The 25,689-nt window shown below is 46.3% G+C and overlaps 1 protein-coding gene across 1 annotated transcript in view; it reads right to left on the bottom strand.

The window, feature by feature from the left end:
* Positions 1 to 3,315: 3,315 nt before the first annotated feature.
* Positions 3,316 to 25,689, bottom strand: part of ADAM12 (ADAM metallopeptidase domain 12) — a 377,674-nt gene continuing 355,300 nt past the window's right edge. Inside the window, exons 21-22 of the mRNA XM_036736018.1 lie at positions 18,467 to 18,634; positions 3,316 to 3,468 (exon numbers count right to left, since the gene is read on the bottom strand). Coding sequence (XP_036591913.1) covers positions 3,316 to 3,468; positions 18,467 to 18,634 — 321 coding nt within the window. The remainder of the gene's footprint in view (positions 3,469 to 18,466; positions 18,635 to 25,689) is intronic.

The following is a 25,689-nucleotide window of genomic DNA, read 5'->3' as shown; positions in this document are numbered from 1 at the left end:
GCCTGAGCACTGCAGTAACAAAAGGAATTGCTCTAGAGTATGGATTGGCTATATCTAGTTCCTAGTTCACATCTGAAAAGAATTCTGGTCCTAGGGAAAGGCTGATCCCTCCACATGAAGCCAGAAGACTGCATTACAGTTGAGCAAATGATGAGGTGATCTGGGTCGCTCCCTGGCAATAGAAGGAGACAATACTTACAGTACCTGGTCAGTAACGGTCTTGCCCAAACTACTGTGACCTGCAGAGACATGCTACCTTTCTCAGTCCAAATAGCATGTGAATCCCAGTTCTCACATGGCTACCAAACTGGAAGCATCAAGAGTGACTTGGTGCTCATAGACCTAGTAGCCAAATAAAGGATCTGCTGCCTTGTTTCAGGCTGGGCTTATGACCCGTCAGTCCAGGAAGCTTCAGAAGCTGCACTTCAATTGGAGCGAACAGGACTCCTATAGTGATCTCCTTGGTGGTCACTTCTGCCCTTTGCCTTCCTCAAGTGCTGTGTTGTCTACCTCCATCCCCATCAGGGGCTGAGGTTATTTTCGATCTGTTGAATTATTCCTGGTATGAAACCTGATCCTCCTCTGCCCGTGCCGACGGAGGCTGAACAGCTGCTTCCATTTTACCAGCAGCGGCCGAGGCTGGCACTACCCTGCAAGCTAAGCATGGAAGGGATGTTTGGAGAGAAATGAGATGACTCGAGACACCTGCTGTTCCTTTGGCTAGAGACAGAACTCTGGCCTCCCGTGTTTAACGAGAGGCTCACACTTGGGAAGGCCACACCAATGATCACGACGGAGAAGTTGGCTGTTTATCCATTAGCACCACTGCTGCAGTAAAGCAGAGATCAAGAAAGCTAACCCTTGGCCTAGAATCCCACAAAGCGGAATGTTTCAAGTTCACTAAAATATTAAAAGCAACAAGAAGATTTCCTTCCAAGGAAAACTTAGAGATGGTAAAAAAAATATCTATTACAGTGCGCTGCACCGCAATAAATATTCATCATAAATTAATAATTTAAAAGTACCTGAGCAGGTCCCCAGAGCACCATAGCACAGCACAGTACTGAAGGCAGGAGCTCAAAGTTCTTAGAAACAATGGTGTTTTCAACATTAAACATTCGAGGGATTGATACAAAAAAGGCACTCCGGCTGGAGCTTAAAGATAGTGCAAACTTCTGTCTTCACTGTTGAACCGTCGGCCCGTCCTCCTCTCACTTCATGCAGGCAGCGTAGGAGGGTCTGGGCACTTGTGGTGGATGCTGAGGGGCAGGTCTGTAACAGAAAGGAGAAAGATGGACGCAGGGTGGAGTGCGCCCCTGTACTCCCTGCCCTGCCCTACCCTTGTATTTACAATGGTGGGGGGGGTGAGCTGAAGGGGCTTCGGAGCCCTGTGGCCAGTGGGTTGCTGTCCCTGGGCTCCCTTCCCCACCCTGCTCACTCCATGACCCTGCCCCCTCCCACATCACTCCATGCCTCCCCCCGGAGGAGCAGGGACCACACCCATCTGCACATCCCAGCCTCCCTCAATACCTTCTCACATGACTGTCTTTCCATCTAATCTCTCCATTTAAAGAAGCAATTTTGTTCATTCTGCCCCAAGTGAAAAAACAAACCCTCTTCTTGACACGTGCGAGCCACAGCGTGAATGATTGAGGTTCTGAGCCATGTTCCTGAGTTCACACAGAGTTAAGATTTAAAGCACCCCCACAACTGCCCAGACTTCCTTATCTTTATCTTCTGTGTTTGAAATGTCTGGCTAGCAGTTTGCCTGGCCAGGAATTCTTCCTCAGAAGTGTAATGGGGCCACTGCAGTTTCTTCTGTCGCCTTTAGCGGTGATGAATGACTAGACCCAAGTCCGTGCCAGCCCATCCCCTCCTGGCTGTGATGAACATGGAGAGCTGCAGTTCGCTGCCAGGAGAGGATCTTGGCTGTGCGTGTGAGCTCCCTGAGCCTGCCAGAGCAAGTCTGGCCACCTCCTCCCCAGTGGGCTTCCCTGCCCCTCTCTGGAAAAGTGACATAAAGAGTAATGCAGGGAGGAAACGAGCCTCGCTGGTGCCTGCTCCACGCCGGGAGCGGTGCCAAGCATCTCCCAAAGGTCTCACTGGAGCCTGCATGACCTGCCAGGTAGGTGCCGTTACTATTCCTGTTTTACAGTTGAGGAAACAGGTTAGGGGACTTGCCCAGGGTCACACAGCTAACAAGTATCTGAGGCTGGATTTGAACTCCAGACCTGTGCTCTCTCCACTGTGCTGCCTCACTGGCTCTAGGCTAACAGGCTAGGTGTTTCCTGGGTAGAAGGACACTTTGTCTAGATCTCAGGCTGTTTCCATGAGTCAGCTTTATAGACAGGTTCCAGACCTTTCTATGAGTCACCAACTTCTTTCACCAGTTCACTAAGGGATCACCTCGCTCCCTGACCAGTTGATGGGAACAAGGCTCCGCGTCCTGGGTAAGCAGAACATCCCTCCCATGGATTCTCTATTTGTATCCATTGTCTCACTCCTGCCACTCTGAGTACCACTTTTCCTGCTTGGCCAGGCTCGTGCCAATTGGCCCAGGGCAGTGACTTGTCTGGGAAGAGGCTGGACTTAGGGATGTCTGGCCCTTTTCACCTCCAGTGATCCTGCACTTGGAGCAGAGAAAATGCCACATATTGGCGAGAGCCTTGGCCTGAGAGGCAGAAGCTCAGCATGGAAGGGACCTCCATGACGTCCAGTCCAACTTGGGCCTGCACGAGAATGTCTTTTACTTTATGGTAGCCCTGAAAAGGGGTCATCCAACTCTTCCTTGAGAGGGAACCCACCACTTCCCAAGGCAACCCATACCACTTCTGAACATCTCTGTGTGGGAGATTTTCCTGACCTCAAGTCGAACTTGGGCTCTTGGTCACTTCTACCCATTGCTTCTAGCTGTGCCTTCTGGGGCCAGGTTGGTGAGAGTTCTGGATCTACCACTTATTAGCCACATGGACATAGGCAATTCGCTCAATTTTCTTGAGTGTCAGTTTCCTCACCTGAAAAATGGGTGTGATGTTATTTTAACTGCCTTTGCTCCTCAGGGATGTTTGGAGGATGTAATGAGTCAGTGGGTATAAAGTGCTTTGTATAAACAATTAAGGAAATGCAATTTGTGCTTGTTTTTTATTACTGATCTTTTGAATCTTGGAAACTCATGAGTAATAAATAGCCAATGTTCTCTACTTCTTAACTTGGCATCTTCATTAAAACTTTTCCATTAAACTGTCAGCGCAGGATTGAATGGTCCAGCTTGGTTTGCAGAGCACCACTTTGGTGAGATGACTTAGAAAGAAAGGATCAGTTAGAGGGGCATACCAACCTCATGGGTATGATGCGATGACCAGGTTCCTGCTGCCCAGGCATTCTCTTGGTGGCTTCATTAAGCCGGGAGGTTTTGCTCAGAGGGTCTGCAGGTAAAGGCTTCTGGGGAGGGCTTGGCTTATGCATTCCCTGCAACAAACATTACATAACCACATTATCCGGTAACCTCCACAGACAATTGGCAGGGTAAATGCAGGATTCTCAAAGACAGGAGCTGTGAGGAAATTGTTGGGCACTCTGGAAAGGAAGCAATCAGTGTGTCACCATTGTACATCTTGTCCTCCAATTTACTAAACACACCATGAAGAGGCTTAATATGAAGGAAGAGCCCTTTGGAGCAAACACTCCCCTCCTCCCTCCCACCTCAGCCCATGGCTCCCATTCACTAAACGTTCTACAGGGATCATGGGCTTCATTTTAACTTTGCCAACATTACCTTCAAATTCAAAATTCTAAACAATATCACTCAACCGCAAACCCTGGAAGTCTAGACTCTCCCCAGCCCCACGCTGGTGTTCAGATGCTCTCAGAGGTGAAGTTTGTTTTGTTCTTGCAGGTTACAAGGACCTATTCTCTTTGGGAGCTGTCTGCCCGAGAAACCTTTGGGAAGCACAATGAGAGAGGAGGGGCCTGAGTTAGACTCTGCTTGCTTGGATGCTAACATTTGCAGGGCACCTGGTGGGAAGCTGGGGGCAACCTCTGGAGAGACAAGATGAGGGAAGGTTTGGACAGGGTGTTGGGAGAGTCAGGAAACAGCTCTGCAGCTACTTCTCTTTGTTACAACTAACAGGAGGGGCGCCCTCATCCAGGCAGAAGATCCAGCTGCCATCAGCCCCATAACTATGGCTCCCATTCTGAGGAGCCATGCTGGCATCACTTAGGGGCTTTGCAGACCTGGTGCTGAGGCACAGTGCCTTCTAGCACCTGGGGCTCCTGTGGGAGTCAGTGCCAGAAAAACTGCCGATACAGTAGCAGGTGGGGGTCGGGTGGGGGGAAGACAGACAGAGACAGAGAGAGAGAGAGAGAGAGAGAGGCAGATAGACAGAGAGACAGAAAGAGAGCAAGTGAGAGAGTAAGACAGAGAGACAGAGACACAGAGAGAGACAGAGACAGAGACAGAGAGACACAGAGAAACACAGAGAGACAGAGACACAGAGACAGAGACAGAGACAGAGAGACACAGAGAAACACAGAGAGACAGAGACACAGAGAGAGACAGAGGCAGAGACAGAGAGAGAGATTCAGAGACAGAGAGAGAGAAACAGAGACAGACAGACAGACAGAGACAGAGAGAGAGATTCAGAGACAGAAAGAGAGAGAGAGACAGACAGACAGACAGAGACAGACAAAGACAGAGACAGAGACACAGGGAGACAGAAACAAGACACAGAGAGACAGACACAGACAGAGAGAGAAAGAGAGACAGAGACACAGAGAGACAGACAAAGACAGAGACAGAGAGAGACACACACAGACACAGGGAGACAGAGACAAGACACAGAGAGACAGAGAGAGAGAGAGAGAAAGAGACAGAGAGACAGAGACACAGAGAGACAGAGAGAGAGACAGACAGAGATAGACACACACACACACACACACACACACACACACACACACACACTGGCAAATCCATTTTCCTGTTCTAGCTTTCTAGCTCATAGTGTTTAGGTGGCTCAGGAAGAGGAAGTGAGAAGACCCCGAATGAATGTCTCCAGAACATCAGAGAAATGGGTAGCGAGAGTGTTGACTGCTTGTTCTTATCTCGTTGCATATAGTATATCCTATCCTAAGTAAATGTTCTTTTTGGCTGCTCTGATGTCTTGTGATTACTTCTTGTGATTACAGTGTGGGGTCATTGCTGGGCCTTGGGGACAGTGGATAAACAGATGATGGACCTGGGTAGGTTCTAGAACCTGAATGTGGCAATGGGGGGCCACATACTCATCTTTCCTGTGACAGCCAAGAGGAAGAAGACCTCCAAGCCTCTATGGAGGACTTATAGAGAGATGTGATCAGGAGTTGCCCAGAATAACAAGGCATAGAGGACTGGTGCCAGGTTCCAGGAGAGAGAATGCCCACATCCCAGAGTCTTCTGGGCCTTCACAGTATTAACTGTGACAAGTACTTACAATGCCCCATAATGAGAACATAGAGAAAACACTTTCTAAAATCACTGATATTTCTTTGCGGTTAGAAATGCTTTCTTCTTTCCATCCCCCAGCCCTGAAAGATATCTTTCCTAAGCCATCTAATACCCTGAGTATCTGCTCCCTCTGTCTTGGCCTCTGCATGACTTAATGTCCTGCCCTAAGGCTGGCCCTGCTCTCCTCACACAGCCTAAGAATTTCCTTAGGCAGCATTTTCTCTGGCTGTCTCCCAGGCCTGGAAGGTTCTCCCCTTTCTGCTCATCACTGAATTCTCTGGCTTCCCTTTGTTGTTCTTCAGTTGTTTATCAGTTATGTCTGACTCTCCATAACCCCATTTGGGGTTTTCTTGGCAAAGATCCTGGAGGGGTTTGCCATTTCCTTCTCCAGTTCATTTTACAGATGAGGAAACTGAGGCAAAGAGGGCTAAGTGACTTGCCCAGAGTCACACAGCTAGTAAGTGTGTGAGGCCAGATTGAAATTTAGGAAGATGAGTCCTCCTAACTTCAGGCCTGGCCTTCTACCTACTACGCCACCTTGCTGCCCCCCTCCCCCCCGCCCTGCTTCTACAGCGAGCCTTCTTCAAACTTTCTTAATGGTGCCTGGGAGTGCCTTCCCTCTCTTAAATAACTTCTATTTATCTTGTATGTAGCTTGATTTGTATATATTTGTGGTCTCCCCCAATAGACTGTAAGTTCCTTGAAGACAAGGACTGTCTCTTGCCTCTTTTTGTGTCCCTGGTGCTTAGCACAGTGCCTGGCACATAATAAATGTTTATTGAAGAGTCACTCTAGAAACACTAGCATAGACTGGGACCCAGGACATGGAAAGGATAAAGAGCTGTTCTCACTAGTTAGCAGGGGAGTTAGACAGTGTGGGACAGTGCTGAGTGTGCCAGCATTGGAGTCAGAGAGCCTGAGTTCACCCCCAGCCCTTTCTCTTCCTGCCTGTGTGACCTTGGCCAAGTCTCCTCCTCTCTGAGCTTCAGGTTCCTCCTCTGTGAAATGAAGGGGCTGGACTAGGTGACTCTAAGGCCCTTCCAGTTTTAAAGCCAGAATCCTGTGATTCGGTTCCTTAACCTACAAAACTCTAAGAAACTTCCCCTCACGTGAGAGCTCCTGCTCTCGTGGTCCTGCTATGTCTGGCCCTCTCTGAGGCGCAGATGATGATGAAGTCCACAGGGGCTGTTAGGATCCCCAAGTCTAGAGGGAGAAGAGAAGGGGACCCAGGACAGAGCCTTGGAGGGCACCAATACTCGGTGGCAACACCTGGATGAAGAGCCGTCCATGAAAACTGAGGAGGGAGGACGCAACACCCGTAAATGGCTTTGTAAACGGAGCGCTACAGAAATGGCAGGCATTATCATCCTTGTTGTTGTCCTTTGTAGGCTCTGGCATCAAACCACGGCTGACGCGAAGGTACTGGGGCACCGAATGCAAATTTTGCCTTAAATCACTCTCATGGAAATGGCAGCTTCTACCGGAGGGGTTGACCAATACAAACCCTCCTTCATGTGCACTGTCTCTGATATTTCCTGCTCACTAGGAGGACCTGGTCCACAATGAAGGCAGGCTGATCAGATCCCATGGCCCAGCCACAGCCGGGAGCTCCCAGGGTGGAACCCATGAACTGGCTCACCAAGGACCTGGAGCCAAAACGTCCAAGTCGGGGGGAGGGAGACAGGATTCCCATGAAATCTTTGAAGCATTCCTTTCCAGGATGATGTCTCACCACCTAGACCTGTCCTCTGCAGAGGAAACGTAGCATGACCGAGGGTAAACGTGGTGAAAAGAGGCCACGCCTCAAGGGAGAGCAGGCTCTGATTTCAGCTTTTACTTGAAAAATCGCAGGTAAGAGCTGGAGGCAATCTTAGAGCTGTGGGCTCATCCCCTCATTTTAAAGTGGGGAAACTGAGGCCTTAGGAGTTGAAGTGACGTCTTCAAGTTTGGGGCAGTTGGCAGAGCAAAGAATCAAGGAGAGATCTTCTGACTTCACACTCAATGCCCACTCATGGCCCATTCTTCTTCTCTTCTTCCTCCCTCCCTCCCTCCCTCCCTCCCTTCCTTCCTTCCTTCCTTCCTTCCTTCCTTCCTTCCTTCCTTCCTTCCTTCCTTCCTTCCTTCCTTCCTTCCTTCCTTCCTTCCTTCCTTCCTTTCTCCCTCCCTCTCTCTTCCTTCCTTTCTCTCTCTCTCTCTCTCTCTCTCTTTCTTTCTTTCTTTCTTTCTTTCTTTCTTCCTTCCTTCCTTCCTTCCTCCCTCCCTCCCTCTCTCTCTTCCTTTCTTTATTCCTTTCTTTCCTTCTTTCTTCCTTCCTTTCTCCCTCCCTCTCTCTCTTCCTTTCTTTATTCCTTTCTTCCTTCCTGCTCCTCTTCCTCCTTCTCCTCCTCCTCCTCCTCCTTCTCTTTTTTCTTTCTTCTTCTCCTTTTCCTCCCCTCCTCCTCCTTTTCTTACTCATCTTCTTCTCCCCCATCCCCACTCCAACCCCCCCCCACACACAGAGCACAGTGTGCTCTGAAAACATGGAGTCAAGCTTTTAAATCCTGCCTTGAACACTTAATACCCATGTGCAAGGATGTGAACCTCTCAGAGTCTCAGTTTCCCCACTTGTTAAAAAAAGTCATACCTACTCCACAGGGTTTTGCAAGGCTTACATGAGAGAGGGTGCACAACCCTTTGTAAAACATAAATCTTCATGTGAATATGTAGATCAGCTACTATTCCTCCCAATATTTATGAAAAAATATCAATGCATAATCAGGAAACCACATCACTGGCCCCATCCTGCAATCCCTGACACCCTCCCCTCCTGCCCTATTTTGGTTTGAAAATAGCCACAGAATTTTTGATTTGCAGTTTTCTTTGTTGTCTGCTTGTGTTTTTATCACAAAACCTAAATATAACCCTCTGTTGGTCAGTCTTGCCCATCATTTTATAGAATTTTCCATTCTTATCAGTTTCCTCCTGATTAAAAAAAATTGAATAAACAGATCTTGCTTATCAAGACCCATCTCTGCAAGGAGAAGAGATTGCGACAAAGGAGAATGCCAGAGATACTGCCAATATTCATGAAGTAATCAGGCACAGCAAGGGGGCGAAGGAAACAATATTTGCCTGTAAATACTTGGTATGTCTTTGGCTGGGCAAGGAATCTAATGCAGTTGTTGATGGGTCGGTTAAGGATCCACCAAGGAAAATGGTTTCAGTTTGATTTTAAGTGAAAATACCAAACACCCTCAGTTCTTCTGTTTCAAGAAGCAATAAAATAGTAACATAATCTGTAATTAGAAAACTGCATTGGGTTTCTTAGACTGTGACATATTGCATGGGGGGCACTGGTTTTGAGGTTTCAACTGACTCCTTTCTCCCTCCCCTTCCTCCTTCCCTTCCTCCCTCTTTTCCTTCCCTTCCTCTCTCTCTCTCTCTCTCTCTCTCTCTCTCTCTCTCTCTCTTTCTCTCTCTCCCTCCTCTCTGTCTCTTTCTCCATCTCTCTCATATAAATGGCAAACAAAATAAACATCATTTTGAATACTGTAGATACTGCATTGCTTTTTGCTGAAATATTGTGTTCTCATAAATTATAATTCCCTGGGGAGCTTTTGTTTCTTTTGTATGTAATAGATGTTTAAAATACACTCAATGTTCTTGTCATATAAGTGACTTGGTCTAAGATGCTGTTCGACCATCAAGACAAGGTGTTCCAGCCAATATTTCTGCTCCTAGTATATGAATAACAAGGACCAGACACCTGCTGGTTAGTGGTTATTATTAGGACTGTTCTAGCTATTGGAAAGACAGGCCAAGACCTTCTGCCTTTTCCAAATGGCTCATTGGATTACTTGCTGTCCCCAGTCTTTCCATTAGTCCAATGGCTCTATGGTTTCTGTCCCCTCCAACAGTGCATGGCAGAACCCATCCATGTAGCTCTTGTTCTTGTCTTCCCATGTATCCACCATAGGGTGTCCACCAAACGTGCTGGAGTTCTCTTCACATTATGTGGCTCCCAGAGAAGCAGATAGACTGTCCCTTGACCCCCATTTCTTCCTTTTGCCACTTAACCAACCCACATCCACCCCTCCTCTTCCCACTGTATATTGCTCCGATGACATCCTTAATAGTATTTTTCCTGGGGGATTGATTCTTTATTTGTTATGGCTTATGACCGGCTCACGCCCACCATCTACTATTGGCCTCTCTACTCCTGACCTCACGGTGAGTAAATCGCTCTGTGGGAGTGCTCACCCAGAGTCTGGCTCTCATCAGTTGCCCATCTGAGGATCCAGGGTAGTGTAGTGAGTAGAACACTGGACTTGGAGCCGGAAGACACAGGTTTAAAATCTGTCTCCAATCCTCACTAGTGGTCACTAACTTCTCCTATGCTCACTTTCCTCCACTGTAGAATGCAGCGATAATGATAGCTTCCATGAGGATCCAGTGAGATCATGTTTGCCAGCCCTAAAGCACTAGATGAAACGTTTGCTGGTATCATGATTCCTGTGGTCACTCCTAAGGCCGTTTTCAGAACACCTATCGGCAGGCATTGTGAAGAGCGTCTTACAGAGCCCTAGAGTCTACAGCTCCCCCAAGTCCTGAGCTGCAGGGGTTATTTAGACAGAAGGGTCAATGGAAAGACTACCACCACAACCCAATCAAAAGCTAATGTGGCGAAATGACAACGAATAGACTTCAGCCCAAGGAAGAGAAGGCCGAAGACTCCATTCCGGAGGTAGTGGGGGTGGGCGATGACTCATGGTTGTGAAACTTGCAGATAACCTCAGATTTTTGCAATTAGTTTTGCTTCATAAAATGAAAAAAAAAATTAGGAAGCTAGACAGCTAAGTCCCCCAGCCCCAGAGTGCAAGGAGTGGCATTTGGCCTCCCCTTCAATGTCATAGTGTGCTCTAATTACTGCCCCAAACCCTGTAGATGGAACCACCATTCCAGGAGTGTCCTGGAATAATAAAGCTCAGGAAATTGTTCCTAAAGCAGAAAAAAGACAGAGCAGAGTTGGTACAAGCAGTGTGACTGCGCTGGATTTGAACCCAGGTGTCTGGGCTTACACCATTGCACTACACTGCTTTGTGTGCCTGATGTTCAGGGTGGGGGAGCAGCTGGCCTTTAGATTTCTGTGGTTTTCCCATGGATGACATGTCCATTGTCATCATCATCACTATCCAGTCATAGGCAGCCACCATTCACCAGGATAATTAGAAAGAATTTTGCAAAGATTAGTTCTGGAAATAGTATCCTTAGTCATCAGTGGCATCGTAGCTTGAGCCATGTCCTAGTAGCATGGATGGCTGCTGGGGTATATAAGCAGAGGCAAGCTGGGCCGGGAAGAGCTGGGTTCAGATCTTGCTCTGTCACTCCTCATGTGTCATTGAACATCCCTGGGTCTGTTTCCTCATCTGCCAAAGGTGGGGGTTGGGCCAGATGACTTAGAGGGTCCTTTTTGACACCCTTTCGATTCTACGATGACCTGGCAGGGATGCTGCAATGATGAATACTTGTTTGGGGGTGCAGAGTAGGCTCTTGAAGGTCTCTTCTACCTCTAAGCTCTAGGAAATGATTCTTTCTTGGTCAAGTGTTCTTTCTTCCAAATCATGTTAGTCCATGCCCCCATGGCTACCAATTACCCTTCATTTGACAGCTCTCCTGATCCTGGACTTCTGCCAGCTGACCTTTGTTTACCTGCCTTAATCTGATATTGTTCCCAGGCCCACATCCTCTCCTTCCTCTTCCCTATTAGAGTCAAACAACTTCCTAACATTTCACAAGAAACAGGGCTTGAAAACAGACAAAATCAACTTCATACCACATGGCATTATATCAGTGTTTCATCATAGGAACCATAGAGTATCCCTCAGGCGTTTGAAAGATGCAGGTGAATATTCCAGGAGTGACACCTTGAAGAGGTGTGATGAATTAGAGGGATGGGCCATTTGTGAACCAAAGGTTACCTTCCCACACATCTGAACAGCACTGCCATTCTGTTAAATGCCCAAGAATTGCTTATCGGTCAACATTTTAGCATTGAATATTCGGAGAACCAAATACACTATTTTTGAGGAGGTAGCAAACATGTTTCTTGGATGTGACACTGAACAGATTTTTCTTTAAACTTCTAAACCAATTAATCAGAGCAGTTTTCATAAACAATTTCAGCTAAGTAGAGCCTAGTATTGTAGTGACACAAAACATTCACTAATTTTGTTCTCGGCCCCCCTAGTCAAGAGTCTTGTATCCTGGCCAGAAAGGCAGAATCTTAGAGTTGAAAGGGCCCTCAGAGGCCAACTAGTCCGAGTGGGATATCTGCAGAAAAAGACATGGGGATGACCCAAATTGCAAATCCAAGGAGTCTAATGGAAATGAAGAAAAATATTAAAATAATGTTGAATTAGTTCAGCAAATTTTGCCTGTAGGTAAAGCAAGAGGCAAAGTGTTTGTGTATCTGGAATCGCTGAAGATGTGAATAACTGAGATCCATTAAGGACTGCTACTTGTTTTTTTTAAATGGCTGATTGATGTTTCAGCTCATCCTGATCCTGACCATCTTCTGGGAGGGCTGCCAACACCCAAAAGCACAATCACAGGCCAGCGTCAGGAGGAGAGAAGAGGAGACCGAGGCCTCAGTAATCCATAAACTGATGGATCAGCCATAGGCGAACTGCTGAGGGTTGTTCGTCACAATGATGCTAGAAACTGGAAAAATGATGTTGGGCCAGACTTATACCCAATGGTTGTTTCGGTCTGGATTTTTCAGCCCTGGGCCATGGACAACATGACTGTGCTTCAGGATGGTATTTTATCCTTCTTTTATATGGGGGAAATGAGGTTTCTACAGGGTCAGTGACTTGTCCCTGGTCACACAGTTAGGGCGTGTTGGAGGCAAAATTCCAACTTAGGTCTTCCTGACTCTGAGTCCTAAACTTTTTCTCTGTGTGAATCTTTTGAATGCCTCCTTTACAAAAGCAGAATTCTAGGACCACACTGCATGCATTTCTGGTATCAGAGAAAAGGGAACCTTGCTCGTGTAGTGATGGAAAACATTTTGGAGATCGGATCCTCTAGGCCCTGGTGAGACCATCACCGTCACTCGGAGGGGCACTAAACAGTCTGCTTACCTCCATTTGGGTCATAGGCAGCATGAAGTCCAGGAGGGCATCCCAGCCACCAGCTAGCTCCCCAGCTACCATTAAGGCCAGGGGTCATCCATATTAACATGGCCCATCACTGAGTCCTTCCTCTGAAGAGCAGTGCTTCTAGGAATTTCCCACAATGCTTTGTTCTCCCAGACATAGTTCTGAGCACTAGTCATGTCAAGACTGGGCTACAGCATCCTCAACATCTCCACCATGTCCCACACTCAGGGCAAGAGAGCCTAGGCATTCTCTCTCCCCCTCAAATCATCTTGTCTTTGCCGATCTGCAAACATATTGTATCCCTCAGGAGAAAGCGAGTGCCTATTTCCTGGTTTTGGTTAAATGTTCCTAGCACCATCCTTGGCACATCTGAATGAGTGTTGGCTGTTGTTGTCCATGCTGGGGTCTTGTTCCAGGCCTACGATTTCATCTGGGTAGGAAAATCTGGGTGAGGAATCTGTCTCCATTGATAGAGATTGGCAACTTATCAATAATCTTAAAGAGTTATTTGAGGACACTGAGATGTTAAAGGGTCACAGGCTACTATGTGTGAGAGGCAGGATTTGAATCAAGGTCTTTCTGGCTCTCAGGAAAGCCCCCTTTCTATCTACTACACTATGCTGGCTCTCAAATGCATTTTAAGTGAATTTACCAAGATATGCCAATGGACAAAGTATCCTCTGTCCTGGTTGTATCACACCTGGCATGCCGTATTCAGTTCTGGACATTCTGTTCAATTCCATTCCACAAAAGCGTATAAAGCACCTACTATGCACCATGGGGACACAATCCCTGTCCTCAAGAAGCTGACATGTACATACTGTTAGGAATACAGCATGCACACAAATTTGTGTCTACAAAAATGTAAATACATATATACAAAGTCATTTCAAGGGCAGAGAAGGCTCATAACTGGGGGATCCAGAGAGGAGCAGGTTTGGAGGCAGCCAAAGATGCTAAGAGGCTGACGTCAGTCCCTTTTAGACTTGTCCAAAGGCAGCGAGTTTAGAAAGGAATGTAGAGTGTGGGGGAAGGGAACAAGCTTCTTTGATTGTAGCAGAGAGGGAAACCATAAGACATAAGACTGGAGAGGTAGGTAGGAGCCCTATCAGGAAGGGCTTTCACTGCAAACTGAGAATTGTATACTTTATTTTAGAAGCATTATTAAGTGATTACTATGTGCCAGGCACTGTGTTAAGCATTTCACAATTAGTATCTCATTTTTTTCCTCACAACAACCCTGGGAGGTAGGTGCTACCTGCTTTACAGTGGAGGAAACTGAGGCAAACAGAGTTCAATGACTTGCCCAGGGTCATACAAATAGTCAGCGTTTGAGGTTGGATTTGAACTCAGGTCTTCCTGACTCCTGGTATAGCCTTCTGTGTACTGTGATGCCCCTGGCTGCCCTTGAAGATGGGGATGATGAGACTTATTCTGGTGCTCTGATCTGATTATAGGGTTTTTTGATCATGAGAAACAAAAGAAGGAGTCTCTTAGGTTCTTTCCAGCTCTAACCTGAGGCTGCAGCTCTTGGGTCATCGAGGAGACATGCTTGGAGAATGGAAATATGAGATCCCAATGGAAGGTCTCTCCCTCTTTGGGGTGTGACAGGACTTTTGGAAGCATAGGACATTACCCAGTCTGTGCTCCCAGGCACAAACTACCTCCAGCCCCTCTGAACACCTGCAGGAAATTAACTCCTGTTTTTAACCATGTTCTGAGAGAGAGCGAACATGAAAGGTGGGGAGAGGGGCAGGGCACTGGAGAGAATTTAATTGGCATCATATGCCCTGGATCTGGTCCAGACACACACCAGTTGGGTGGGTGTGCTGGGGATGTTCAATGCCTGATGCTTAAAAGGCAAACAGTGTTCCAGAAAAAAGGGGGCAAAGAAGGAGGAGGAGGAGGAGAAGGAGAAGGAGGAGAAGGAGAGGAGGAGAAGGAGGAAGAGGGAGAGGAGGAGAAAAGAAAGAGGAGTGGGAGAAGAAAAAGAAGAAGAAGGAGGAGGAGGAGGAGGAGGAGGAGGAGAAGAAGGAGGAGGAGGAGGATAAGTAGAAGGTGAAGGAGAATGGGAAGAAGAAGGGTAAGAAGAAGGGGAAGAAGAAGAAGAAGAAGAAGAAGAAGAAGAAGAAGAATTTGTTTTGTTTTATTTTGTTTTAGTTTTTTTGTTTGATCCGAAGGAAAAACTTCAAGAGGTCCCATCTACTCAAACCCCTTTTGTCCAACCACACAGCCCAGGAAAACCAGGCTTCAGTCAACAAAATGCAGTCTGGGGCTGGTTTGAACAAATGCCCTTGTGGAAGCAGCAGGCATCGCTGGCTGTATGAAATGAGCATGGGAAATGCAGTATTGCCCAGATCATAAGCACGGGTAGTGAGTAGCACAGTCAGGAAGTCAGACAAAGATCAGAGCCCTGTATCACCTTTCTTTCTTCTTTTTTAACCCACAGTTACCATGCTGGGTCTGGAGTCAGGAACACCTGAGTTCAAATCCAGCCTGAGACACTTACTAGCTGGGTGACCCTGGGCAAGTCACTTAACCTCTGCCTCAGTTTCACCATCTATAAAGTGGGGACATGACCATACCTACTTCCCAGGGTTGCTGTAAGCATAAAATGAGATAATATTTGTAAAGAATTTAGCCCGCTGAGTAGAGGAGGTACATGGTCAGATCTGCGCTTAAAGAAAATTACTTTGGCAATAGCGTGTGGGCTTGACTAAAGTGATGAGGGACTTGAGGCTGGAAGACCAATGAGGAGGCTGATCCAATAGTCCAGGTGAGAGGTGATAAGGGCCGGAATAAAAATGGTGCTTGTGTGACTAGAGAGAAGAAAATGGAGCCAAGAGATGCTGGGAAGCAAAATATGGGAATTGGCTGGATACTGGGGGTAATGCCTGGAAGAGAGGTAGGCTGGGTGGGGACAGAATGATATTAAGTTAGATAATAAGATATAGATAAAAAGATAAGACTGAGTTTAGACAAGAAGGACATGTAGTTCAAAATGTCTGCTGCACAGGTGCTAATGTGGTCCAGGTTTGATATGTAGATCTGGCAGCCATCTGTAGAGAGATATGGATTAGATCCACAGGAATGTAGGAGGTTGTCAGATCACAGAGTGTAAAAACAGAAAAGAATTTGGTCCGAGACTGAGCCTCGGGGAACACCCACCATTAGGGGGTTTGATTTGAATACTGAGTCGGAAGAGGAGACTAAAATGGAAGAGTTAGATATAGATAGGAAGAAAAACAGGAGAGAGTGTCATAAAAATCCAGAGAAGGGAGAGAGAGGGACAACAGGATGGTCAATGGTGTCAAATGGAGCAGAGAGGTCAAGAAGCATTAGGCCTGAGAAAAGATCGTCTGATTTGGTAATTAGGAGATCAATGGTACCTTAGAGGGAGCAGTTCCTATTAACTGATGATTGAATCTGAAGCCAGATTGCAAATGGTTGAGAAGGCATTGGAGGCCACAAGCGTAGGGAGCTTTATTGTTTGAGGAAAAAGGGGAGATCCAGGATGATAGTTTGAAGTGATGAGAGGGTCTAGTAGTGATTGTAATATGCAGATGGAGGAGACTGGCGGGATTGGAAGAGATCAGAGAAAGGACCAATGAAAAGGGGGAGATTAAGGACTAGAGGGGAAGCTGAAGGAGGAGGTGCCATGCTGGAGAAGACGGAAGGGGATTGGATCCTTGTTACATGGAGAGGCGTTGGCTTTGGTGAGAAGGGCCACTTCATTATCAGGGACTGCAGGAAAGGAGGAGAGAGGTGTTGAAATGATCTGAGATGAAGGAAAAGCTAGAAGGACCACCCTACAAATGACCTTCTTTCTCAGTAAAGTGTGAAATAGGACCCCAGCTGAAAGATTGGGGAGAAGGGGAGATATGGGAGGCCTGAAGAGAGAAGAGAAGGTTCGGAACAGCCTCTGGGCAGAATGGGATGGAGAATAAATTAGAGTCAAGTAAACCCCAGCCTCACCTGCCTTGTTGCAAAAAACAGAAATTGGCTGTAGACTCAGTCATCTTTGTTGCAAGACCACCTATATGAGTAGAGGAAGAGGAGGAGGTGGTGGCAATAATTCAGGGTTGAGGCTTGGCGAGGCGTGCGTGGCATTAGAACAAGGGAGTGAGAGACTGGAGAGGAGAGTATAGTGTTGAACTGTGACACCACCAGCTGAGATTGGGAAAAGAGGTCAGTAAAGTCAGAGCAGGAGGGACAGCCCGGGAAAGTCCTGAGAGGAGAATGGACTAGTGGTCCAATGAGGATGAAGAATAGGGTTGGGAGGAGTGAGGCAGAGGAAGGTGTGGAGCAACGAGAAGTCATGGTCAGATCGAGATTTTTGATGATGGAGGAGGAACACGTGTGGGTGATGGCAAGCTCCAGGGGCTATAGACACAAGGAAGTGGCCCCCATGGGTATGCTGAGGTGGAGTGGAGAGGTAGGTCATGGGGTTTATGGAGAATGAGGAATTGGGGGTTAGAACGTTTGGGGGAGCATCAATATACATTGACCGATTGACGCATGTTGAAATCCTTTACTACAAAGGCAAATATTGTGAAGGAGAAGACAGTGAGACCTGAGAAAGGGGCTTCTCCCTTCTGAGTTGGGGGCCAGTAGATGACCAACACAGATTTGGACAGGGAGAGAGACTGATAGCATGAACTTCAAAGGAGAGACTGCAGAGTGATGGCCTTAAAGGGAGAGACTGGAAATGGAGAGCAAGGAGTATTATGTCCCCTCCTCAGGATAGGAGTGAAAGGGGGCATGAAAGATGGTGTGCCCAATGCTGGAGAATCAGAACTGTGTTTTCTGGGGGGAAAGCAGGTCTCTGTGAGTGCTGAAGGTGCCCAAGGGAGAAGGTCTAAAATGAAGGGGAGTTTGTTAGTTTTGGAAGGGGGATCCCAAAGGCACCATTGAAAAAGTGGGTAGTGTTGGGGTGGGGCATGGGAGGGCAAACTGAGGAAGGTGGGAATGAGAGAATGGAAGGTGGAGGATGGGAAACAGTCAGGTTCACTCATAGGCAGGCAGCAATGGCAGTGATTAAACATCTCTGAGATTGGAAGAGCAAAAGGTAGTGTGGGTTTGCCAGCCATAGAGGGTAGCAGGGAGTGGGAACAGCTCTAGGGAAAATGTTTGCTAATTAGAAGATTAGGATGCTTATTGTCTCGGAGGCTACACCTTAGGGTCTTAGCAGGAGTCTCTACCAGGGATCAAGGTGGAGCTAGAGCCGGAGTCTCCTCTTCACTCTTTACTTTCCGTCATATTTCTTAGTGTTTCTCCTTGAGCAAAAGGACTTAACTCATTTTTTGCCTTTATAGTCTCAGGACCTAGCATGGGGGCCTGGACAGAGATGTTTGATAAACATTTATTGTCTTGAATCGGACCAAAGCCCTTCCTAATCTCTCCAGACCTCGCACAGCCGTGTATCTGCACCTTGCTAATGCACTCACCATATGGGGTCATATATTACAGTTATTTGTGTTTGTGTCTCATCTCCCTACTGGACTCCATATTTCATGTCTCATCTAAATTTTCTTTGTGGCTATCCCCACAGCTGGACCAGGGCTTGGCAGACAGTTGGCGTTTGCTGACTGATGCCAAGTTTCACCCCAAATGCCTATAAATTCCTAACAAGGGAAAGCAACCTGCAGCTTAGCAAATGTCCTAATCAGGTTAACCTGAGACTCTAGAAGCTGAAATGAAAGAAAGAAAAACTATTAACCAAGGATAAAATAGTAACCTGTGTTGGCAAGCTCAGTGGAAATGGGCAAGATACGCATGCGACATTATTACATTAACTTCTCAGCTTTAGAAATAACGAAATCTCGAGCAGCAAGGGTGGGCATACCTGGGCCTGTCTGATTGGAGGGTTGGCTGGGAGGGGTCTCACAGGCACATTCTGATGACTTGGTCCCTGATGAAGAGGCAGCAGGAGGCAAGGAGGTGAAGAGTCAAGGGTCTTGACTGGGTGGCTGATGTCGACATTCTGATACTTTGGTAATCTTCTGCAATTTTCCTTCTGCCCAGGACAGAACAAAAGAATCACAAACAAAGTTAGGGTGGCATTGTTAATGTAAGGCAACGGGAGGTGTGACTGATTACCTGGGATCGGGAGGAGTTGGGGGTGGGTGAATATGGAAGGAGGAGACGTAGGAGAAAAACCAACCACCTTTCTTTAGAGGGGCAGGCTGATGAGTCCTGGACTTAGGGTTAGTTAGGGTAGGACACATAGCTCAAAGGTGGCTTTCAACAGTTGCTTCCAGAAATATTTAAGCACTGTGCTGCAGAGGAAGTTTTAGGTTAAGAATTGGAGTTGGTTGGGGCCAAGTTGGGGAGGAGCTCTTGTGAAGTTACAACCCCACAAGAGGGGGAAGAAAGCACCTCCTGTTTAACTATTTCTGTTGTTGAGTCATTTCAGTTGTGTCCAGCTCTTTATGACTTCATTTGGGGTTTTCCTGGCAGAGATTCTGGACTGGTTTGCCATTTCCTTCACCAGCTCATTTTACAGATGAGGAAACTGAGGCAAACTGGGTTATGTGACTTGTTAAGTGGGACAGCTAGTAAGTGTCTCAGGCTAGATTTGAACTCAGGTCCTCCTGATTTCTGGACTGGGCCTCTATTCAGTAAGCCCCCAGATGCTCTATTTCTAGCTAGTGGCTATACTGTATGTTTCTATGCTGCCAGCCAGCTGCTATCAGCACCTTTGAGAGCCAGTCTCCTCATCCCAGTTCTATCACTCTAATTAGGTCCTTCTGAATCCAAGCCTTGAAGGATGAAGCAACATCAGAACACAAAGTTGAGATGAATAGATAATTCTAAGGATCAGTGCTGGGATTGGCCTTAGAAAATATTAAAAGAAATGGCACAGACTACCATTGTGCATGATGAAATGTCTAAGTTGATAACAAGCTGTCATTCATAAAGAAATGCCAAGTTGATTGGGATAAAATCAGGAAAATCTCACTAGAGTGTGTGAATAGACAGGTGGTGGATGACCGGCCATATAGGCAAACACAAGTGTTTTTGCACACACCAGACAAAATGATCCATGCTATGCTTGCAAGATCGTGACTTTGGAACCTTAGCCCTTCAGGCTGCTCCCTGAAGGAATCAGCTCACAGTGTAGCAGACCAAAAAAAAGATGATGAAGGATAGGGCACTTTGGGAATTAGTGCTCCGGTTTTTCTGTCTCTTTAATGTTTCCAAAGCTCTTTTCCCACAATGGCCTGCCTTGTGGGGGCAGTAGTACAAAGATAACCACCCCAATTTTCAGAACTGTAATAGAAACCAAAGAGAAATCAAGATCCTATGTTTAGATATCCTGTGGGACAGACCATCTGCAATATTGTGTACGGTTCTGGTCCAAAAGGTCCAGATCATGGTGACAAAGATGATACAAGGAGACAGAAATGAAAGAGACTAGGAACCCCCTTCTCTTTCCCCCCACTTTTGAAAGATGAAGGTGGGAAGGTGATATAATATAACAGGAGAAAAGAATAACATGGATTTAGTCACTGAATCCCAGAATCCTAGATCCTGGTAGAACATAAGCTCTTTGAGGGCAGGAAATGTTTCACTTGTATCTTTGTATAGGGTACTGTCCCTTTAGGGTACTGCTAGCATGCTTATGGCTCAGTTTACTGCTGAAAGGGTACTGCATAAAGAAAACAAATTAAGTCAACTTGGAAGCTGTGTCATGTGTTACCTCTATCAGATGAAAAGTTTCAAGCCTGACAGGAATAGGAAAACAACTTTGGTTTAATACTAAAAATCCATGTGTAAAAAACCAGTTTTCACATGATCAGATGTGAGCAGTTTGTGGCTGAAAATGAACTATAACATAGACATAAAGACTTAAATTCCTTTCTAAAGGATGTAGAATGGTGCCTTGTTTGTTTGCAGACAGTATGGTGGTTTGAGGAGGGCAGAGAAATCAATCCTATTTATTAGCAACTGATAAAAAGTGAGTATGAAGAAAAGTTTTCAAGGACAGTCTGTGAGAGGGGAACATTTTGCAAGGCACTGTGGTCCTTCAGTGCCTTCTCATTTGCCTGCAACTATGATAAGACTTAAGAAGGTAAAATTCACAAAATTAAAAAAAGTACATGTAACTGTTTAGAGAGCAAGAGGTGACTTGATACAGATCATTTATTTTGTAGGAGGGATTTGATGAGTTTTTGTCTCATGGCAGGTGAGTCACTGAGTACTAAGGGTCTGTGATTTAAGCCCCTGAAAGTGTGTGATGAAGAGGTTGAAGAATACTCAGCAGAGGTTTTAAAATCAGCTGTAACAGAGTTCATTAGAGCTACTTGAAAACACCAATATCAAGAACATTCAATTAAAAAAAAAAGTTTTGGCTACTGGTTTCTTATTGGCTGAATAAAGACCAGCTGCTTTGCTGTATTGGAAGAGTTTCTGGTCCAGTTATTGCCCTTTAGTGCCACCTGGAGTTGGAGAGAAGTGAAACATCTCAGAAAGCCCTCCTGCTCTCTGAGAAGGAAAAGGAGAAAGGGGAAAGACAGGTTTTGTAGCTGGTTTGCTGTATAGGAAGAGATGTTGAGCTCTAATTGGATAATGCAGAATCCTGACACTGGAAGAGCTGGCCAGACTTGTTTTCCTTTCCCCAAGACCCAACCTGATTTGTTTGCTATAAACCCAGCCTGGTACAATGTGATCAAATGATGCCTCCCATGGGTGAGTGAACCGCTTGTTGGGCTTGTATATATTGAGCAGAGAACCAGCCTGATGAGCTGTGCCAATCTGTGGCTTAAAAGGAATCGTTAGCTAATTAGGCAGTATAACACTTCTCCAACCCCCTTTTCAAGGTGAATGAAAGTTGAAAGAGCTTGATTTGTTTGAGAGTAAAATCCAAGTGGATGGTGGTGAGGAGCCACAGACAAACAGTTGGTAGAGAAGCAAATTTGTGTCATGCAGATGCTCTTGAATGGACTGTTGCCCTCCAAGCCCACAATCCAGATTTGCAAGTTAGCTTGAGAACATGTGTTTTACTTCCTTATGTATTTCCTCACCAAACTTCTGCCAGTGTGTGCCCACTCTCATCCACACACACTGAATGGCCTGGTGGGAGAGCAGGACCCAGCTCTGTGTGAGGACTGTGACAGAGTTATTATTTTTGCATTTCCTTTCATATATGAACAGCTGTGAGGTTCTTATTTCTGTTATTATTAAAATGATTGATTAAAATGATAAAAAGTCACCAGTGTGAGTGGCGCATTTGTGGCACCAGGGGGTGTTTGAATGGTAGTGGAGTGAATATAAGGGGAGCCTATCGTCCCTCAACAAGGTTGGTTGTCCCTAGACCCTTGAGAAAACTTGAGTGCAGCTCTGAAGGCATCTGTGCTTATCCTGTGTCCCAGAAAAAAGTTTAGAATGGGAGACCATGGTCTTTCCTGAGTGACAGCAATCCCCAATGGGTCAGAATGTCCTCTAAACATCCTTTGTTTCTTTTTTTAAAAGCTATTGACCACCCAGGAGTTTGTCTATTTACTCTTCATAAATTTAGGCTTTCTTCTCTAGGAATCCAGACCTGCCAGTGTCAGTCAATACTCTGTCAATAAACATTTATTAAATAACTACTGTATGCCAGGTACTGTGCTAAGTTCTGGGGATATAAAGAAAGGGCAAAGACAGTGCCTTCTCTCAAGGGCCTTAAATTCTAATGGAGGAGACAACACGCAGATAAACTGGAAATGATGGAGAAGGAACCAGAAGAAAGGGAGACTGGGCAAGACTTTCTGTAGAAGATGGGGCTTAACTGGGACTTGGAGGAACCAAGGGAAAAGGGGATGGGAATACACACACACACACACATGTGCACATATATATACACACATATATCTCGTGTTTCTTATGTACCAGGTGCTGTGCTGAGTGTTACGTAAATATGAGCCAGGAGATGGAGACAAGGAGGGGGAGCATTCTGGGCATGCGGAAGAGCTGGTAACAATGCCTGGAGTCTGGGGAGGAAGAGCAAAGATGCCAATGTCGTTGGACTGGAGAGTGTGTGGGGGTGGGGTGTAAGGTGTGTGTGGGGGCAGGTTGTGAAGGGCTTTGGGCACCCGACAGAGGATCTTATATTTGATCCTGGAGGTGATAGGGAGCCACCAGATGTGTTGGTAAGCAAAATGGGCCCTTAGCACTTAGTTCAACCAAGTGCCCTTGAAGAATTTGGCTTTTGCTTCCTTTGAGTAATTCAGTGTATTTCATTGAGTCTTACTAGGTGCTAAGCCCTAGGCCCAAACCCCTATTAGGTGTAAAACCTATGTGGGTGTGGATTGGTAACTAAGGTGGGGCCCAAGGTGAGGCTAACTAAGGGGAGGTGCTAACTCCAGAGCCAATCATGGGAGCATAAGTGCTGGTCGTTCAGATGATGTTTGATGACATCTGAAATGCTTTAAGAAGAGAAGACAGAGCCATTTCTCATTTGGTGGTGCTGATGGGGAGACTCCAGGCAGCTGTAGCTAAGAGCCCTCCAGCTTGTAACCCGGATGCTGAGACTTTGTTAAACTCTGGCAACTATATCTTGGGATTTGAATCAGACAAGGTCTGTCTGTCCGTGTTTGTACTTTGTATTTTGCTCTGAAGTTCAGGGTGCTGGTCTTTTCCCCTGAACTAAGCGAATGATATCTGTATGCTGGATTAAAGTAAGCTTGTCAACCCCTTAACCTTGCTTTCCTTACTAAAGTTGATCAAAAGAACCTGGGCTTTTACAGCATGCTGGTAGCATTCCTGTTGTTGGGCTTGTGTTGGTCTTTCACCCCCACAATAGCTGCTAGCCGGATTGTTGAAACACCACAGTTTGATGAGACCTGTGCTTTAGGAAGGTGTAGTTGACAGGTGACTGGAGAATGAATGGACAGGAGTGGGGAGAGCCTTGGGGCAGGCAGAGCCACCCTAGGCTACCACAATTGTCCAGCCTGAAGAGTGAGGAGGTGTCCCCTGCCCCATGTGGGAGGAGTGAGGGGCTATTTCTCTCCCTGGCCCCTCACACAAGGCCTGACATGTAGCTCTGCTGGTGCTTATGAAATGCTCATTGATTCACCCATGGGTGTCCACGCATGTTGTCTGTCCTGAGGAGAGCGCAAGCTTCATCAGAGCTGGGCCTGTCATGATTCTGTCTTTGTATCCCCGTCTCCTAATCCCTCCCTTGATGGGCACTTAAGAAATGCTCAATAGTGGCTGATTTGTGTCTTTGAGTCTTCGGTGCCAATTTGCACAGTGCCAATGGACAGAACAGAATTGATTCAGAGCCAGAAGGCCCCTGTTGGAGCTCAGAAGAAGTTATAGAAAATAAGACGAAATACTGAGCTGGCCCAGACAGGAGGAAGAAAGGCTGAAGAAGAATGGAGAGATAACCTCATGAATGACCAATAGCGTTGAAAAAAGGAAACTGAGGATCTTTGGGAGGATGGTCTGTCCCTTTGGAGGTTGACACCATCCAGAAGGTTGACACCATGTTGTCCCATTACAAACTTGTTTTCTGGGACACAGTCCATGCACAGATAACTCCAACAGTGTGGAGTTTCTCAGTCTGGTGTTTGGGTGAGGGGGTAGCTAATTATATAGAATTACATAGGATCATAGACTCAGAGTTGGAATGGACCACTCAGAGATCATTTTGTCCCATCTTTTCATATTACAGAATAAGCTGGATCCCAGAGAAGGTAAATGACTTGTCCAAAGTCACACAGTCAGCCAAGATCTAGCTACTACCAAGAATCCAACCCCAAGGTCCTGCAGCTGCTCTCTGCTGTTGATTTTATACAACTTAAAACATTTGACCAAAGATAGAATGAGACTGACACCTCTGATGGAAATTGAATCTCTACAATCCTTCCCAATTTGGGGATTAGACCAAGGTTGGGTAGTTTATTGACTTCTATATCATTTAAGATAACTTAATTTAATAACATAATGATTTCTCCCGGATGTATAGTTAACAGTCAAGTCTAGACCTCTTTTTGATATGCCACACTGTCTCCTGCCAAGCCTTTCATAAAGAAGTGTTGGTGAACTAAAAAATTGGATGGAGGGGCTAATACAGCGGTCATTTAATTGAACAACATTTGTGATAATTCAATAATAAGTAATCCTTATTAAGTCCAACATTTACTAAATACCTGCTATATTCCTGGTGCTGTCCTAGGTGCTGGGCAAACAAAAGCAAAACAGTTCCTGCGGGTCACCGAGCTTCCATTCTATTGGGGGCTGGGGGAAATGTGCATATAAGGAAGCACTAACTACAAAGGCCGGCTGGGCTCACTTTTAAGTTTTAATACCTTTAACAGCTTAAACCTTGCCAAAGGCTTTGGGGACATCCTGCAGGTGCAAAGGAATCTCAACAGGGATAGAGAATCAACAATCTGGGGAGGAGGGAGCCAGAGTGGCCTCCCGTGGGAGGTGGCAGCTCCTGGTGCTTTGAAGGAAGCTGAGGATGCTCCCAAGATCACATTGACCCTCACTGTCTTAGGGGAACCCTTTTCATTGAGAATGGGTTTGCTAAAGCGGCCCTGGGTGAATCCTTGAATATGCTCCTTTCTGCTTTCTGGGATGATTTCTTCCAGCTTCTCCCCTTCCCAGTCCATTCTTCACAGCTGCTAAAATGATGTTCTCACAGCACACATTTGACCACATCAGTCCCTTGCTTAGGGATTTTCAGCGGCTCCCTACTACTACTGGGTTGAAATACAAAATCCTTAGCTTGGCAGCAGAAGCCCATCACAAGCTGCTTCCTGTCTCAGCCTTTCACGTGTTCATGTTTCAGCTAAATCGACCCACTTTTGTTCCTCAAATTCCTTTTCTCACTCCCATGACTTTGCCCACAGGGGCTGTTCCTCTTTCACCTTCACCTCTTATAATCCTTAGCTTTTTATGAGGATCTGCCCAGAGGCCGCCTCCTAAGGGAAGCCTTTCTTGATTTCCCCAAGTGGTTAATGCTTTTCTTCCTCAAATCATCTCGTACCTACTTATCTATTCACCTCTATATCCCCCTCCCCCCCAATAGAATGTAAGCCCTTGAAGGCAGGCCTGTTTCATCTTTGTCTCTCTAGC

This window comes from Trichosurus vulpecula, chromosome 8 (genome assembly GCF_011100635.1).
Source record: "Trichosurus vulpecula isolate mTriVul1 chromosome 8, mTriVul1.pri, whole genome shotgun sequence".
NCBI lineage: Eukaryota > Metazoa > Chordata > Mammalia > Diprotodontia > Phalangeridae > Trichosurus > Trichosurus vulpecula.
Note: the sequence above shows the minus strand (reverse complement) of the source record. Positions and strands in the feature narration are given on the sequence as shown.